The sequence below is a fragment of the Drosophila takahashii genome, chromosome 3R (assembly GCF_030179915.1).
Source record: "Drosophila takahashii strain IR98-3 E-12201 chromosome 3R, DtakHiC1v2, whole genome shotgun sequence".
NCBI lineage: Eukaryota > Metazoa > Arthropoda > Insecta > Diptera > Drosophilidae > Drosophila > Drosophila takahashii.
Genome location: NC_091681.1, coordinates 39,838,008 through 39,854,671, shown reverse-complemented (window position 1 = coordinate 39,854,671; position 16,664 = coordinate 39,838,008). Strand labels below are relative to the sequence as shown.

General features: G+C 45.3%; 3 protein-coding genes across 6 annotated transcripts in view; 2 read left to right on the top strand and 1 right to left on the bottom strand.

Annotated features, from left to right (window-relative positions):
- Nucleotides 1-415: 415 nt before the first annotated feature.
- LOC108064683 (methylthioribose-1-phosphate isomerase) lies at nucleotides 416-4,602 on the top strand. Of its 3 annotated transcripts, none has more exons than XM_017152307.3 (6): nucleotides 416-587; nucleotides 1,669-1,822; nucleotides 2,648-2,883; nucleotides 2,947-3,179; nucleotides 3,247-3,410; nucleotides 4,050-4,602. In XM_017152307.3, the coding sequence occupies exons 2-6, from the start codon at nucleotides 1,691-1,693 to the stop codon at nucleotides 4,377-4,379; spliced, it is 1,095 nt and encodes a 364-aa protein (XP_017007796.3). In that variant the 5' UTR covers nucleotides 416-587; nucleotides 1,669-1,690; the 3' UTR covers nucleotides 4,380-4,602. The 3 variants fall into 3 exon arrangements, with proteins under 3 accessions (XP_017007796.3, XP_017007794.3, XP_017007795.3); XM_017152305.3 differs by having other exon boundaries at nucleotides 417-587; nucleotides 1,663-1,822; XM_017152306.3 differs by lacking the exon at nucleotides 416-587 and adding an exon at nucleotides 1,488-1,604 and having other exon boundaries at nucleotides 1,663-1,822.
- On the top strand, nucleotides 4,537-5,922 carry Loxl1 (Lysyl oxidase-like 1). Its single transcript, XM_017152303.3, has 2 exons — nucleotides 4,537-5,536; nucleotides 5,598-5,922. Exons 1-2 carry the CDS (start codon nucleotides 4,537-4,539, stop codon nucleotides 5,834-5,836), a joined length of 1,239 nt encoding a protein of 412 aa, XP_017007792.2. The 3' UTR covers nucleotides 5,837-5,922.
- A 1,646-nt stretch (nucleotides 5,923-7,568) lies between these two features.
- The window catches only part of Gprk2 (G protein-coupled receptor kinase 2), a 64,871-nt gene continuing 55,775 nt past the window's right edge, over nucleotides 7,569-16,664 (bottom strand). For both annotated transcript variants that reach the window (XM_017152272.3, XM_017152273.3), the window contains 10 exons: nucleotides 12,467-12,562; nucleotides 12,290-12,410; nucleotides 11,601-12,212; nucleotides 10,925-11,030; nucleotides 10,662-10,851; nucleotides 9,984-10,232; nucleotides 9,756-9,913; nucleotides 9,482-9,691; nucleotides 9,141-9,404; nucleotides 7,569-9,084 (listed from right to left, as the gene is read on the bottom strand). In XM_017152272.3, coding sequence (XP_017007761.3) covers nucleotides 8,992-9,084; nucleotides 9,141-9,404; nucleotides 9,482-9,691; nucleotides 9,756-9,913; nucleotides 9,984-10,232; nucleotides 10,662-10,851; nucleotides 10,925-11,030; nucleotides 11,601-12,212; nucleotides 12,290-12,410; nucleotides 12,467-12,562 — 2,099 coding nt within the window. In that variant the 3' untranslated portion in view covers nucleotides 7,569-8,991. The remainder of the gene's footprint in view (nucleotides 9,085-9,140; nucleotides 9,405-9,481; nucleotides 9,692-9,755; nucleotides 9,914-9,983; nucleotides 10,233-10,661; nucleotides 10,852-10,924; nucleotides 11,031-11,600; nucleotides 12,213-12,289; nucleotides 12,411-12,466; nucleotides 12,563-16,664) is intronic.

Genomic DNA, 16,664 nt, shown 5'->3' with positions numbered 1-16,664 from the left:
AAATATGTAAAAAATATTATTCCCAAAAATACAAGGTAATTTTTCAAAAAACACCGAAGATGGAATTTATTTTACATTACTTTTCCGATTATTCCTATGGGAGCTACAAACAACCTGCAATAGATAGATGACTTTTGTGAAAATTTTAGCCCGATAGCTTTAAAACTGAGAGACTAGTTTGCGTAGAAACTGGCGGACAGACGGACGAACAGACTGACGGACAAACTGACGGACAGACTGACGGGAAGACGGACATGACTAGATCGACTCATCAAGTGATGCTAATCAAGAATATATATACTTTATGGGGTCGGAAACGCTTCCTTCACTGCGTTGCAAACTTCTGACTGAAATCATAATTCTCTCTGTAAGGGTATAACAAGCCGACCTTTGGTATTTTTCTGTAAGAGGAGGATGCCACACTCGCCGCAACCGCATTCGGAAATCAAGAGTATAAATAAACCTAGTTGGAAAAACGTGCGCGTGTTGATTTGATGCGATAACAGCGATAATTCCCGTGTCCCGAAATTCCGATCCCCAGAAGCTGCAGAACCCACTTGGCCTTCGGTGTCTCATCGTCTCATCGGGTGGGTGAGGTTACCACGGTAGCAGGGCAACCACCAGTTGCTTCAGTTTATCAACAGGCGTTAAATGATAGAGATGATAGGACCACTGCCCCCTGAGGAAAGGCCCCTCGCATTCCATCCGTCGATTTATTTTATTGGCACAGGACCAGCGGACGAGTCGCTGTCACCCGGGTGCAGCCCAACTAATTGCAGTCGCATTAATAAGACACTCTCAAAATTGCCCAATAACCAAGAAAACCGGCCGACAGATAAGCAGCACGATTAATTTCTAGCCGAATTACACTTGTCAACAGGGAAATCGGTGCTCATCAACTGGGGAAAGGCGGCGGCAGAGGATCGGCAGAGACGGAGGCAGCGGAACAGCAGCGACAGCCGATCTTGTCAACTTGAATTAATCGTCGATGTCGCGGCCGAAGCCCTCCGCCTGCCACGCCCCCTCGGAAAAGTACACTGAGGAAAAGCGGTGCCACAAAAAAATCTACATAAATTCTTTAAAGTCAATTAGTCACAGAAATCTCTTGTAATCAAATTCGAACCAAAAATCGTGCTTACAGAAACCTCTTTAAATTCAAAAAGTCCAAAACTTAAGAAAAATTTAAATCTATTAAGAATTCTCAATGAAATATATACAAAATGTAAATTTAATTTAAGCAGTTCGAATTAATTTTACATAATTGATGTTTTTAACGACCTCTCCTATCTTCTTTTCATATGTAAATAATTTGAATAATTGGTAAACCTGTTTCCTCTTAATGTATCAGCTTTTAAAGATTAAGAACATATTTTTCTGAGTGTACCGTCTGCTCTTCCGGCGTCGTTCTCGGCACTTTCGCTCGTGGCGCTCGGTTCCTCGGGGTTTTCAGTTCAGTTCAGCTCATTGATCCATTCGCTTCTCAGACGCCGAAAGCTAAGGAACCAAAAACAGAGAATAAAAACGAGACCCCAGCGATTGCCGTTGATTAATAACTGATAAATTGCCAGCGATTCGCGGGCTGCGCTCCATTGGCAGCCGAAAGTGTGGGCCGTCTCTTAAAAATATCTATTTCACGAATTAATCGAAGATTTTCCTTTCCAGTTACAGGACAGGATAAAAGCCCAGAAAGATGAGCCTGCAGTCGATCAAATACTCGCGGGGCAGCCTGGAGATCCTCGACCAGCTGCTGCTGCCGGGACAATCCAAATACCTGGTGGTTCGCGGCGTGGAGGATGGCTGGAAGGTCATCAACAAAATGCAGGTAATAGACCTTATAGGTCCCATCCCCATTACCATTAAAATACCCCCACGGAATGGCATTTAATGCCATTAAAATTCTTATTGGTACATTTCTTAATCTGCGCCATGATCGCTCGCCTGTCGGTTGTCGTTTGTCGTCTGTCTATAAATAATATAATTGAAATTAAAAATTTAAAACGCTTGCCAAAAATAAAACTACTCCTTGCGCGTCACTCGGCGATCGGCTCTTACTGGGCTAATGCCCCCTTACGATGGCCAAGATGATGGTCGTTTAACCCAGGAGCACGCGCCTTATCACGTGGAACCCTCGGAATTATACAATGTAAACTATTTACTCCCGCCTTTTGCATCGTCACCTGATAAGCCAAGATAGGCTGGCCAACCCCTAATCTCTGTGCTCTCCTCCTCCTCCGCTCTTGGTTCTGTATAATGAAAATATAGTACCCAAATTGTTCAGTGGCCTAGCCCCATTATAACATTGGTGACATGACAACAACATGACAATCTGAATTCTCGAAATGTTTTGTCTTCACATCTTGATTGGGTGTGCTTAGAAAACATTTAAGAACATCAAGATGATTTCTGGCGATTTCTTAATTATATTAACAGGTATTATATTTGCGTTGTCCTGGTTACAGCCGGATATTCATTTTATAACATATTCATATCATTTTCATATGAATAGCTTAATCTTAAAAAATATAAAATTGATCTGCACATATCAATCTGATCTTATGTAAATGTTTTTTTTTTCTGTGTGCTTATAATGGATTTTTTATGACCACGATTACTAAATTTAAATACTTGATTTTATTTATCTTTATAGGTGCGAGGTGCTCCCGCCATCGCCATCGTGGGCTGTCTCTCCCTGGCCGTGGAAATCAATCCGGAGGAGTTTGGCAGCAAGAAATCGCTGCGGCAGGAGATCGAGGGCAAGCTCAACTACCTGGTTTCCGCTCGACCCACGGCAGTCAACATGAAGATTGCCGCCGACGAGCTCATCACCCTGGCCAATGATCTGGACAAGGATGATACGGTTGACCTGGCCGAAATGAAGCAAAGGTAATCTATATCATCTATACCGAATATTTCAGAAAAACCAAACTAATCCAAGTTTCTTTGTAGATTCCTGAGTGCCACCGAGGCGATGCTGAAGAAAGACATTGCCGACAACCGCGCGATTGGAGCACATGGCGCCAAGGCGATTCTGCAGGGCGTGGCGGAGGCGGGTGGAGCTCCGGCGGGATCTTCGGGCGCCGTCCGGGTGCTGACCCACTGCAACACGGGCTCCCTGGCCACCGCCGGCTACGGAACTGCGCTGGGAGTGGTCCGTCAGCTGGGCGAGCTGGGAAAGCTGGGTGGGCACTGAAAAAGAGTGATTTACTGATAATACAGATTACTAATTTTTACCTTTTCTCATTCCAGAGCACGTTTACTGCACAGAGACCCGTCCGTATAACCAGGGAGCCCGCCTCACAGCCTACGAACTGGTCCACGAGAAATTCCCCGCCACTCTGGTTCTGGACAGCATGGTGGCCGCTCTGCTGCGGGCCAAGAATGTGGCCGCCGTGGTGGTGGGAGCAGATCGGGTGAGTAAATAACGCGGTCTCTAATTAGGGTCAGTCGATTCTGTTGGTTCGGCATGTGTAGTATTTCGTGTCCCATTCTTGTCAGTGAGTTCTTAATTTATTATTTTCACCTTGGGCCAACTTGGATGCCACTTAAAATTGCTTACATATTTCCGTCAGGATTTCACAATTGTCTAGAATTTGATTGGGCTTCATTTCTTAGCGTTTAAATGGTTTGAAAAATGTAATTTTTAAACAATTTTGTATGATTTTAAAAACTATTATTAAAAGCAACTAATTTAAAGACATAAAATGTACACAATGCTATTTAGGAAATTTAAGAAGAATTAAAACTATCGATTATTTAACTCAAAAATTAAAACTTTTAAGTAACACCCATTAATTTTGTTTTTAGAGTTTAAATAGTGTTCAACGATGCCAATAAAAGTATACTTTTATTTTGAAAAATTTAATTTTTCAACGATTTTTTTATGATTCAAAGAAGTATTATTAAATGCAATTAATTTAAAGGGTTTCCAAGACATTAAATGTACACAAAGCTATTTAAGAAATTTAGGAAGAAATAAAACCAGCAATTATTTAACTTAAAAATGAAAACTCTTAAGTAACACCTATTAATTGTTGTGCCTTTTCCCGCAGGTGGCTTCCAATGGCGACACGGCGAACAAGATTGGCACCTACCAGATCGCCGTGGTGGCCAAGCACCACGGCGTGCCCTTCTACGTGGCCGCCCCGCTGACCTCCATCGACCTGGAAATCCCCAGTGGCGACCACATCATCATCGAGGAGCGACCCGACCGGGAAATGACCCACGTGGGCGAGCACCGCATTGCTGCGCCGGGCATCAACTGCTGGAATCCCGCCTTTGATGTGACCCCCGCCTCGCTGATCACCGGGATCATCACGGAACGCGGCGTCTTCAAGCCGGCGGAACTGAAAGAGGCCATCGCCAAGCTGCTCGAGTCGTAACAGGCGCGCAGGAATAGTGGTTTACGAATGCACTCCATACCAATAGCCCCAAAAAATCGCAAAAAAACAGAAAACAAGAGCACTCACGCGCGCGCTCGGAATAGGCATTTTGCCAGCTGAGCTTTGTATACAAAAAGGTGTTCCCCCTGCCAAGCAGATGTGGGTCGATCCGCTGGGGAGCACACACAACGCACAATATACCTCCTACATATGTAGCCCCATTCGTTGCCAGTTGTTGCTTTATAGCGGCATTGTTTCCGCTGACTTTAAAACTGCTTGGGAGGCGGGTAGGCTCCACCAGAAGGCTATGGCTTCGTTGACATGGCTGGTGGTGCTCCTAGCTGGCCTGGGCCAGGGATGGGCCAACAACAGTGGGCTGAACGTGGAGAACAACTACCGCAACATGATGGTGCGCCTGGCCAGCAGCAAGCCCGCCTCCGCGGGGATTCAGGTGCTCCGCGAGGGACGCGTGGAGGTGAGCTTCGACTTTGGCCGCTCGTGGGGCACCATCTGCAGCACCACCTGGAGCATGCGGGAGGCGAATGTGGTGTGCAGGCAGCTGGGACTGGGCTACGCCTCGAAGGCTTCGCAGGGCACGGAGCACGGGGACAGCCGGAAGCATCCGTGGGCCATGGTGGGCACGCTGTGCCGGGGCACGGAGCGCCGCCTGGCCGAGTGCATCCGGGAGTCGCACTACCCGAACCGCTGCAATGCCCGGAACCATAATGTCACCACGGTGGCCTGTGTGAGCCACTCGGCGGATCTGGAGATCGGGCTGGCGGAGATCGAGAGGACGGCGCGACTGGAGGCGGTGCCCATGTCGCGACTCACCTGCGCCATGGAGGAGCACTGTGTGTCGGCGGACGCCTACGAGATCCGTAGGACCAATCCGCATGCGGCCAGGATTCTGCTGCGCTTCTCCGTTAAGGCCTCCAATGTGGGCACGGCGGACGTGAGTCCGTATGCCAACTACAAGGATTGGGTGTGGCACCAGTGCCACAGGCACTACCACAGCATGAATGTCTTCGCCACCTTCGACGTCTATGACCTGAAGTACCGGAAGGTGGCCCAGGGACACAAGGCTTCCTTCTGCCTGATGGACACGGACTGCACGCCGGGGGTGCGGGCGAAGTACACCTGTGGCAACACCACTCAGGGTGAGTTGAAATTGGCTATCTCAAAAGGTTATCCCTGCTAATTCCTCCCCAATCCTTACAGGCATCTCCGTGGGCTGTGCCGACACCTACACGGACGTCCTGGACTGCCAGTGGGTGGATGTGACCCGGGTTCCGGTCAACCGACGCTACATCCTGCGGGTGGCCCTCAATCCGGAGTACAAGCTGGGCGAGATCTCCTTCGAGAACAATGGGGCTGAATGTCTCCTGGATTACACGGGCGTGCACCAAACGACCAGGATCTTCAACTGTCGGCGAAAGCCCTTGTGGTTTAAGATTTGATTTTGTGTAGATTTAAATTTAGATTTTAATGTAGATTTATAAGCCCAAATTTTTTAGAGTGTAAATGGTTGTGGTCAATAAAAAAAATCAAAAGCATTTCATACTTTTGGGCGGCCAACAAAACTCACACACACTGATCCTCACACATGCAAAGCTGCTAAAACGTTGCCTTAGGAGATTTGCAGTTAGTAGATTTTCCCAATTTGTTCGAATTAAGAAAGTCGAAAATGGCCGAGCGTTTCATCGCAAATGTCCCGATTTTCGACACCAGGCGCACAGAAAAAGTAGGAGGTCGCTGCTAATATTTCTCGCTTTGCTCACATAACGGCACTTTTTCAAGATGGCTGCCCTTCCAGGCAAACTTCCATGGGAAACAACCGTTACTTGGGCTACGTTCTCAAAATTGCGCAGCGACCTACTAAAAGTTCTGGGCGCCTGGTACTTCAAATTCGGAAATCTCTCGTTTGGCCCGACGAAACGGACCTCAAGTCGGCACAATATCGATCGAAGACCTGGACTTGGACGTTTCAAGACAAATTTCCTGATTTCTGATACCAGGCGAACAGAAAAAGCAGTAGGTGGATGCTGGGTTTTCAGATTTCTCTTTTCACGGCGCGATCTGATTGGTCGGCCTATGGGAAGCGAGCGTGTAAACAACCGTTAGTTTAGAACTTCCAGCTGAACTAGAGATGGGCAACTTATTGATTTCCTTGGTTCGTGTCACGACTTTAGCACGATCGGCATTTCCAACCATCGCCAGCCCAAAAGTATGAAAAGTAATTTTCGTTATCTAATTTGAAATAATCACCGTGTACCGCACTTTTTTCCCCACTTCCGGAACCGGAAATAAATCAGGAAATTGATAAATATTTAAACCGAAAATTCAAGTTCATATTTATGATAATATAATGATAATAATGTATTTTATTACATTGTATTGATTGATTTTGGAATCACATCGTCCATGGCTTCCAGGAGGTCGGCGGCCGCCTGTTTGTCCTCCTCGCTACTGCCCAGGTACTTGCGGTTTCAAGTTTGGCTGACGAGCAGCAGCTCTTTCTGCTTTTCGGCCACCTTGCTGACGTGGCGCGAGGTTTGGAGGTGCTTCTCGAAGGCCTGCTTGCTATAGTAAGTGGAGTTGCATATGATGCACTCCAAGGGGTCCTCTGGTCCGCTGCCCTGGAGCCGCTTCTTGTGCAGGACCGTTTTCTGATGCCTCTTGTCCCCACAGGTGTACTCCTGCGACTGCCGCTGGCTGGTCACGGTGGAGTCCGAGTCGGAGTCCCCGTTGTCGGCCTTCCTGGGGATCTTCTTCGTGTTCCCAAAGGAGAATCTGGAGCTGTCACTGGCCGAGGATCGCATCTTCCTTTTGGGTGGTCGCGTAGTAGAAGTGGGAGTCTGGCACTCCCGGATCAGTGAGGCCAAGTCCTGAGCATTCAAGCTTGAGTTGGTCTCGATGGACCACTCGCAGGACTGGTTTTTGAAGAAGAACCTCTCCATTGCAAAAACAATCCGAAAAGCTGTTTTGTTTGGTGCCAATTTTCGATAGTGTCGATAGGCGCCTTTTGAGTCTTCCCTGGTCGAATCGTTACGTCCCTTACGCTCTTGCGATAGATCGATAAGCCGGATTTTTCCCGCGCAAAACTCCGATAGGACAATTTTATAGCAAAACCGGGAAATTTGAAATTCAATTACAAGAGAACTCCCAAATATACAAATAAAAGCACCCAACTTGGTAGTAATACGTTTATTGTTTTTCAATGTTCTCTCTTGACTCTGCGTTTTGCATCATTATCTTCTCGCTTACAGAATAGATTTATTTATGTATGTTTATCTGGTATTTACGATGCTCTATAAATATGCCTTTAATTGCTAGAGATAAATATTTCGGCGCTTGCTCAGTTTGGTTTACTTATGTAGTTTGTAGTGCTGAATTAGATTCGGGGCTGATTTGATGGCGTTTGTCTGCGGCTTTCTGCGGTTGCGGGTTGTTGGTTTTGTGCTGGTAGTAGTTGTTCAATCTATATGCCTTACAATTTACTAGTGGTGCCTAAATCAAGTAAATTGGAACTAAGACAGGCCGGCCAAAGTGGCGCGGCAACGTCGTCTTCAATAGTCATAATCAAATTTCCATATTAACATAATAAATTCTCCAATTGGTTTCCTTTGTTTTCGTATTTTCTTTGTTGCTAATTACAAAATGCCTACGCTACGTTTACACAGAACTTAGACACTAGCTGACATCGATATCTCAAGGGATTAGCATTAGTTAGCTTATAACTTGCTGTTAATTTATTGCGTGACTAAACGAATATCAGTAATAACGTTCTCCTCCTCCGACGAAAAGAACCTCTGAACTTAAACTTAGGCAACAGAAAAGGTCAAAGAACAATATGAAAAGCTTAGCAAAAGTGTGCGGCAATAAAACTTAGGAGTCGTTTATAAATAATCGTAGGTTTAAAATTTACAATCTGTTTAGGTTGTACGCTTGTAGAATCGTATCGTATCTATATGCACGTACCATATAGTAGTAGCATGTGTTAAGTATTTGTTTAAAATGCATTCAAGTTTTCGAGTATTCATGTCATTTTCTTAACTTACAAATGCTAACTAGAACATCTATCTTCCAACGCGGTCCGTTGAGCACACACAAACTACTATACAAAAATTACACATTACATCCGCCGTCTACATAGTGGTGCTCCTGCTCCTGCTCCTGTCCTGCCTCCGGTGATCCAAGTCATAGATGATCAGTTAGATATTCAAATAGCGCTCGTATTTAAGTAACATTATTTTGGGTGCTGTGACAAACTGACGGCCTTATAGTGAGTGGTATTCATGCTACCACGATTTCAATTAATTAACGCTCTAATGTGTGCTTAATGTGTGTTTCTGCTCGGAGTCTTTTGGAAACATTTATAAATATACGTTATGTGTGGGGGTGGAAATCATCTTGCAATTTCATTAGAAAATTTGATGTAAAAATACAATTTCAAAAATGCTTTTGCGCGTCAACTGAGGGAGAAACCGATATCGGTTTTGGTTTTGCTTTGTAATTAGGTTGTGCTGCGATGTTCTTCTGTGCGCAATTTGTGCTATGTGTCGACGTCTGGGTCAGGCGTCCGCTTGGAGGCATCCTCGAGTGGTCTATGCTATCAGCTCTCGACCGTCGTGGAGGACACGCTGTGACTAGTGGTAAGCAGATGCTCGGGAATGGGAATGGGCTGAGTGCGAGCCGGCTGCTTCTTCTGTAAGGGAAATTAAGTTATTACAGCAACTCCTTTATAGATAAACTCAAACCCACCTTCCGGCGGAAGGGGAAACAGCCCGCCTTGTCCGGTTCGGGCGCCGCATTGATCTGCAAGTCCGGCGTGGGACACTCCTCGGGCCCGAAGACGTTCAGCTCCCGAAAGCACTCGGTCTCCATCATCTCGTTCTGCCAGGAGATGGACACGGAGCCCGTGTTGAATTTCGTATAGAAGTTCGTGTCGGACTCGTCGATATTGACGCCCTTCACCGTCGAGAACTGTTCAATATCGAGCACATCTTTGGCGTAAACGGCGTGCGGCTGCGGAGGATGGAAAAGCGATTAGAGTCAACGTTGCAAACAGGCATTTCCAATATGCAAATGAGCCCTCTACTCACGTCTGGCACAAAGGGTGGCTCCAGCATGCCAGCCTCCAGGCGACGCCAGTTGAGTTGGGTGGAGTGGAAGAAGGGGTGGGCCATCACGTCCTGCCCGCCCATGCGTCCGTTGCGGCAGCCCAGGCGCTGCTTTATCGATTTAGCTAACAGCTGTTGGCACATTGATTTGGCTTCATCATTGAACTTGCTTGAATACTTTTCGGGATCCTCCTATTGGGGGAAAAGAGAAGGTATTAAATTATAATTCTGATGACTACGGATGGCTTTGACCCACCTTGACGCGCCTGTCCACCTCCTCGCGCTTGACCTTCTCCTTGCGCATCCGGAACGGCGCCTGGCCCTCGATCATCTCGTATAGCAGGCAGCCGAAGCTGAACCAGTCGGGCGAGAAGGCGTACTTCTCGTTGTCGATGACCTCGGGGGCCATGTAGCCTAAAAAGCAGAGCAGGGGGAGTATTAAATAAAGCAACGTAGCTAGGGACAATCAATTCAATCTACTCACCCACTGTGCCCACCCGACCGCGCACCATATCGCCCTCCGGAATCTCAACGGCCAGTCCCAAATCCGAGATGCGCACATGGCCGTGATCGTCGAGCAGGATGTTCTCCGGCTTGCAGTCCCGGTAGACGATGCCCTGCTTGTGCAGGTGCTGCAGTCCGCAGGCCACCTCGGCGGCATAGAAGCGGGCCCGCTCCAGTTCGAATCCCGGATCGCCGCCCATGTTGTAGATGTGGAATTTCAAATCGCCGCCTGCAAAGGAAGAGCACATTGATTGTCTTTCTACGAACAATGACAGGTCCTGGTAGCTCTGACTTGCTTTTGTATTCAAATTCAATTAGGTCGTGAATTGACGGACACAACGGACACAACGGACAGCTGAATGCCAGCCAGCTGAATGCCAGGAATTTAATTAAAATTGCAAACTCAATCATCGCCGGGATTACACATGCATTTGTTATCATTTTAATGAATGCATGCAAATGCCGGACAGTCAGATAATTGGCAGCGAAGGACACTGGCCATTCCGTTGGATGGAAAAAAAAGAAAACTAACTGGATTAACCGATAAAGAGAGTCCCAGCACTTAATTAACCCTAACTGGCTGCCCAACGACAGCTGTATGGACTGCATATTGAGCTGGAGAACCCAAGAACTCAAAAGGTAACTGGATAACACCCACCATTCATTATGGTCAGCACCAGGCAGAGGGCGTCCTTTGTCTCGTACGCGTAGGCCAGATTGACCACGAACGGCGAGTTGATTTTCTGCAGTATCTGCTTCTCGATTAACACCATCGACTCGCCCTTGCGCTTCTTGATGCGCTTCTTCTCCAGCTTTTTGCACGCGTACATTTTCCCAGTGGCCCGCACCTGAGGAGAGGGAAAAGGGAGGTGTGAAAACGAGGTCAGGTGGCCACAGGTGGCGATTTTCCTGTTGGCTTACCTGACAGGCGCACACCTCGCCGAAGCCGCCCTTGCCCAGCACCCGGTACATGCGAAACGTTTTATAGGTGATTGGCTGCGCCTCCAGCCACTTCCACTGCAAGTATCTGCGAGTCGGGGAAAAGGAAAAGGAGAACAGGGAAAACATTAAGAGCTTTTCTGGGAATTTCCATCTCTGCAGTTGAAAAGTGGGCTTATGCCAGTAATAAGCATTATTATTGACTTAAAGATTATGACAAACGCCTGGTACTAAACGTTTTTACAGGAATAAGCTATTTCTAAAACTAGTTTATTCTGTTAACCATTTCTTTTGATATAATAGAAAGTTGAAATGGTGTATGGAATCATCATATAAATAAACAATTTTTAAGATATCGAAAAAGTCACAAAAACTATCCAAATATAAAAACAAGAGAGAACGCAGCAAAGCGACTGCTTGCACTGCTTGAATTACATTATTTGCTCATAACTTTTTTGTGAATGGTCGGATTTAAAAAATATCTTCTACATTTAGATAGAAGTAAATAAGCACAACAACATTGCACTTAAACTTTTTTGAAATCTTTTATAGTTTCCGAGATCTCAGCGATCATACGGACGGACAAACGGACAGACAGACATACGGACAAGGCTAGATTGATATAATGGTAATAATAAATAAAGATCTCTCAACCCACCGGTGGAAGTACATAGAGCTCTCAAACTCCCTGAAGGGCTCGCCGGCCAGGAACGCCTTCACCGCATTCACACACTGGGCAAAGATGTCCTTGCCGCCGCTGTTGAGTTTGTTACGCACTTGCGCAATGAGATCATCGTTGAGCACGTCCAGCACGAGTTCGTCGGGATTTCCGCATCCTCCGCCGCCACCAACGCCTCCGCCTCCTTCTCCTCGACCGTCACCGCCGCCGCCCTTTTCCGCATCATCATGGCTGTCCAGGCACTTGACGCCCTCGTCCTCGTCGTCGTCCTCCGCCCGGTGGCCGTGACCACTGCCATTCCCGGTGGCATCGTCGCCGTTGTGATTGCGCGTGTCCAGCTTCTTGTGATTGATGTCGTTGCTGTTGATGTTGTTGCAGTTGTTGGCGGTGGTATTGTTGCAGTGTTCAGTCTCAGCTGTTTCAGTTGGATTGGCATTGCTGCTGTTGAGCAGCAGCTCCTCCTGCGTCTCGGCGTCCAGGGCGTCGCCACCGCTGCCGTTGCGCAGCTCCAGCTGGGCCTCGACATCCAGGAAGCGCCGCCCGATGTCATGGCCAATGAATATGCGGTTCGAGATGTACTCGATCTCGTACCTGTAAGGCGGAAAATAATGGGTTAACCTTAAGAGCACCGGAGGTCTAGGTTTGCTCCCACTTATTCCCACACTTACTTGACCACCTCCTCCAGGAAGGAGATGTAGCGAAAGTAGACGGGCCGCTTGTTCTCGCAGAACAGGCGGAAGAGCTCACGACCAATGGGTTGCTGATCTATCACGTAGCCATAGCTTATGTCTGTTGAAAAATATATATAGAGATGATAAATACAAGGGGCAAGCAAAACCACTCACCTAGTTTGTCTTTCAGGTTGATGCATTGCGATATGTGTGGAAATTGCAATATTTTGCGCCATTTTTTGCTCTTTCCCTTGTTGCTGTCGGAACCACCTGGAAAACGGAAGAAAAAGGAGTTTAGTTAGAAAACATTTATGATGAGCAAACAAGCACAGACTGGGGATTCCAATCGGGTTCAATTGGCACTTTATGAATAACAATTCGAATGGAATTTCTAATTCCCATCTCCGGAACAAACACTTTGATTTCGAGTGCATTTACTTCTTCTATATATAAAACTAAGGAGTTGTGAACGTGATGGCACTGATTGCTACTCCGCATCCTTCTGTCAGTCCTGGTTTAGTTTGGTTTAACGTCATGCCGGCAATTCTGTTTTATTTGCTCAGCCAACGAGCCATAAAAACAATATTTCCAATGTGAAATGCATAAAATGCAGCCATATAAACAAGGCAAATAAACTGCATTGAGTGCAGTCGTCGTTGTTCTCGTCTGTTGATTCGTGACTCGTGACACTTGGAATGAATCAGTTTATGTGGTGAGAGATCTGCGATACCCCGCATTCACTTGCCGAATTCCAGTCAATCAGTCCCAAGTGACCACACAAAAGGCTCATTACACCGAATAAATCGCTATATCAGGCATTTCTCTCAGTGCCCCGGCCAGTCGATAATGGCAGGGCCATAAAACCTAACAAGAAAATTGAGTGGAAGGCCAGGCATCTGGCGGGGAATGGAGAATGGAGTTGGAAGTCCAGTGGTGAGTAGTGAATAGTGAGTAGTGAGAGGGCATAAATGTCAGAAGCAGTCAAAATCAAGTGCAAAACGTAACAATGTTTGAGAAGCGGAAACGGAAACGGGAAGAAGCGGGTGAAACAGCAACAACAAAACCAGTCAAGGAAAATGGGTTAATATGCCCATCGCTTTTCCTTACCTCACTTCACAAACAGTCGAGGTCGTGGAAATAGTTTGACCTGTGATATTCTTGACATTTAACCATTTATCTTACATTTGTGATGGAAATACACAGAAAAAAAAGTGGACAAAAGATCAGATTGATATGAGCTGGTCAATTTTACATAAATATCAAGTTTTTAATGTCATTTTGATATGAATAAAGATAATGTTTATCATACTTTACATTACTTGTTTAAAAAATACTATATTTTGTAATTTATATGATTTGATAAAATATCAAATTGATAATTTGAAATAATATATTAAGTGAAACCCTATCACATCAACCTCTGATGTTGGTCGAACTCCCTGAAAAGTATGCTATTTCTTGCTCCAAGAACCGACTCCCATCTACAACAAAGTAGGCGTGTTTCTGGCGTAAAGGCAACCTTGTAATTTGGATTGCCTCACTGGCTGAAAATACTCGCAAATTTCCACACTTACTTCTTCGTTCTTCGGGGGCTTTGAACACCAGAATGCATATACAGAACAGACTCGTCTGGCCACAGAGCATTAGCCACTTATTTATGTTGCCAACTGCCAACAGTCTGCTGCCGAAAGTTTTAGCCCGGCTTAAAGTTCCTCTAACGACGAGGATGAGGATCTCGCATCTCGCAGTGCGTGAGCATTTAATTTAGTCTCAGTGCAATTATGCAAAAATAAACTCGCAAACTTTGAAGGGCAGTAGCACCAGCAGCAGTCGTAATTTCCACGGAGGAGGAAGAGCCACCTGAAGAAGGCGGATGAGGGATGAGGCTGCTCGGCGCTTAGTTAAATGAAATTACCGGCGAAAAGTTTAGGAAAAGGGAAAAGTTAACCCAAAGCCGGCGAGTGGGACGTTCAAGGGGCTTAGGTTTTCCGAAGTTGGCCCAAGTAACAATTAGCTGACAGACCCGGGCACCAAAGCAAATATGAAATGTGTGGGCCAAGTGCCAGCATGGGATTATGGGATTATAGTGCCTGAGGCTCGATATACTCAGTTTATTAAATTCAAAGAGGTAGAGTGACTATCAGAAGGCCATTCTCAAATGCCATTAGTGTAATAAACTCTGCCTCATTAGTGCTCTTTAAAAGTGAACTTTCTGAACTGGGATGGGAATCTCCTCCTCTAGATGCCAAAAAGTTTTCTAAAGTTTTTGCAATTATTTGGCGAGGCGTAAAAACAGAAACAACGCCGCATTTCAATGAATTACGGAAAACTTGTGGGAGGACGAGTCGAGAAAAGTCAAGAAAACATTCTCAAAACAAATAAATCGTATTATGTGAGCGGTTTTCCGTTCGGTTCACTGATGCTCCATGTGGATGCTGGATGTGCCAAAGAAAAACAAAAGTAATTGAAGGTGGAGGCTGAGGGAGAGCAAAGAAAAGTGCTATAAAAACTTATTAATGAAGCCATCGCAAGGCTAATTTGCGGTTGATGGCTTTTCTAATTAAAACCAATCAATAAGAAAAATAGCGTCCCCATCTTTGGCTCGGGCTTTCTACCCTTGCTGCTGCAAGTCAAGCGGTTACAAATGCAATTTGTCAGCCGGAGCGACTGACAACTGCAATGGCCGCAATGCTGCTGGCTAATTGAGTGTCCCAGACGTGAAAACCCAGTACAAGGATGTGTCGTCGCTGAAGGACAAGGATGTCCTGCACAGAAAACAAATTCGATAAGAAATCGAGTCACTTTTACCTATCAATTAAAAGCCATCAAACATATCAATTTGATATTTTATCATTTCATAAAAGTTATAAAAATACTGTTTTAAAACACCAAATTTAGTATTTTTTTAAACAAATATGGTAAAATAGGATAAATATAATCTTTATTCGTATCGAAATGATATGATTAACTTGATCTTAAGAATTAAATTGACCAGCACATATCAATCTGATCTTTTCTCATTTTTTTTCTGTGTGGAGGACAAGGATGTCCTGGCACAGAGTCCTTCTTATTTACGACTCAACAAGTTGACACTAGATTACGAGGGGCCAAACATCTTGGTGCCCCGGGGTAAAAGAAAATAAAAAGAAATTACAATTTACATTAAACGCTCTCTGATTTATCGATTCGCATTAAAAGTTTTTCGGTGGAAAACTTTTATGGACCCAAAGCCACATTGTTATGATCAATTTTCCCCGCCGGACGCCAAGAAGTATGTGACACAATTTATAAGTGTCAAGTTGTCTCCGCTCTTTCATTTTAGTGTAATTTGATGTCATTTTTCACTGGCCAAGGAAAACCAAGAGGCGGCCACCAACTGTTAGCTGCAATTATTTATGGCCCGCTCTCTCCATTTCTCCGTTTTGGCCAAGTCCGTGGTCCAAGGTTAAAAGCGTGCTAATAAGCTCACGGCCATGGTCCTCGGGGAGCCATCGCCGAAGGCCTTCGATTGACAGGGGAAATCTATTAGGAGGCGGTGAAGTCGAGCTGAAACCCAAGATATCAGCGAATACCAGGGAATCGGCAATGTCAGTTGGGGAAACGCGAGTATTGAAAATAATTAAAGCCCTTTAACTGGGCAGAGGAAATATGACTTTTATGAACACCACAAAAAAATTAAATTAGAGAGAGAATCAAGTAGGTCTAAGGACTAAAAAAACTGACTGCCTAATCTATTCATGTTCTTCTTAAATTTATAGGAAAAACTTAATTTATAAAACTAAGAAAATCATATATTTCCCAAAATTATAAAACCACCGCAAAAAAATGTTTTAAAGTTAAATAATCTGTTAACAAACATGTGTTACTCATATGTACAAAAAATGCAGCTACAGATAAATCTGAAAAGGCCTGATGTTCGGGAAAATCCTGCTGTTCAACCCCACTTAACCTCTCATTTGTCTCCTTTTTTGCGCTGTCTGGGTTTTGATTGTTTCAAGTTCACCGTGACTGCAAGGGCAAAAAAGCAGTGACACACGACGAAACAAAATGTGTATTAAAAACAGCGGCCAAAATGTTCAACATCAGTTTTTACACATCCCGCTAATGCAAAACAAAAGAAACAAACGGACAGTAGAAATAACAAGTAACAAGCAGCAACGTCAAACGAATGAATCGGGGAGCGTTATGCCGCCGATTTACCTACAGCGAAGCGCACATTAAATTAATTATTACTGTTAAAAAACCATAAAAATACAAAATAACAATAAAAAGCCGTAAAAGTTACGCCGCCGGCAATCGAAAAAGTTGATTGGCAGTCGTCGTCTCTGTTCCACCAACCCGCCCACCGCGCCAACGAGGGAAGTTCTGTAAG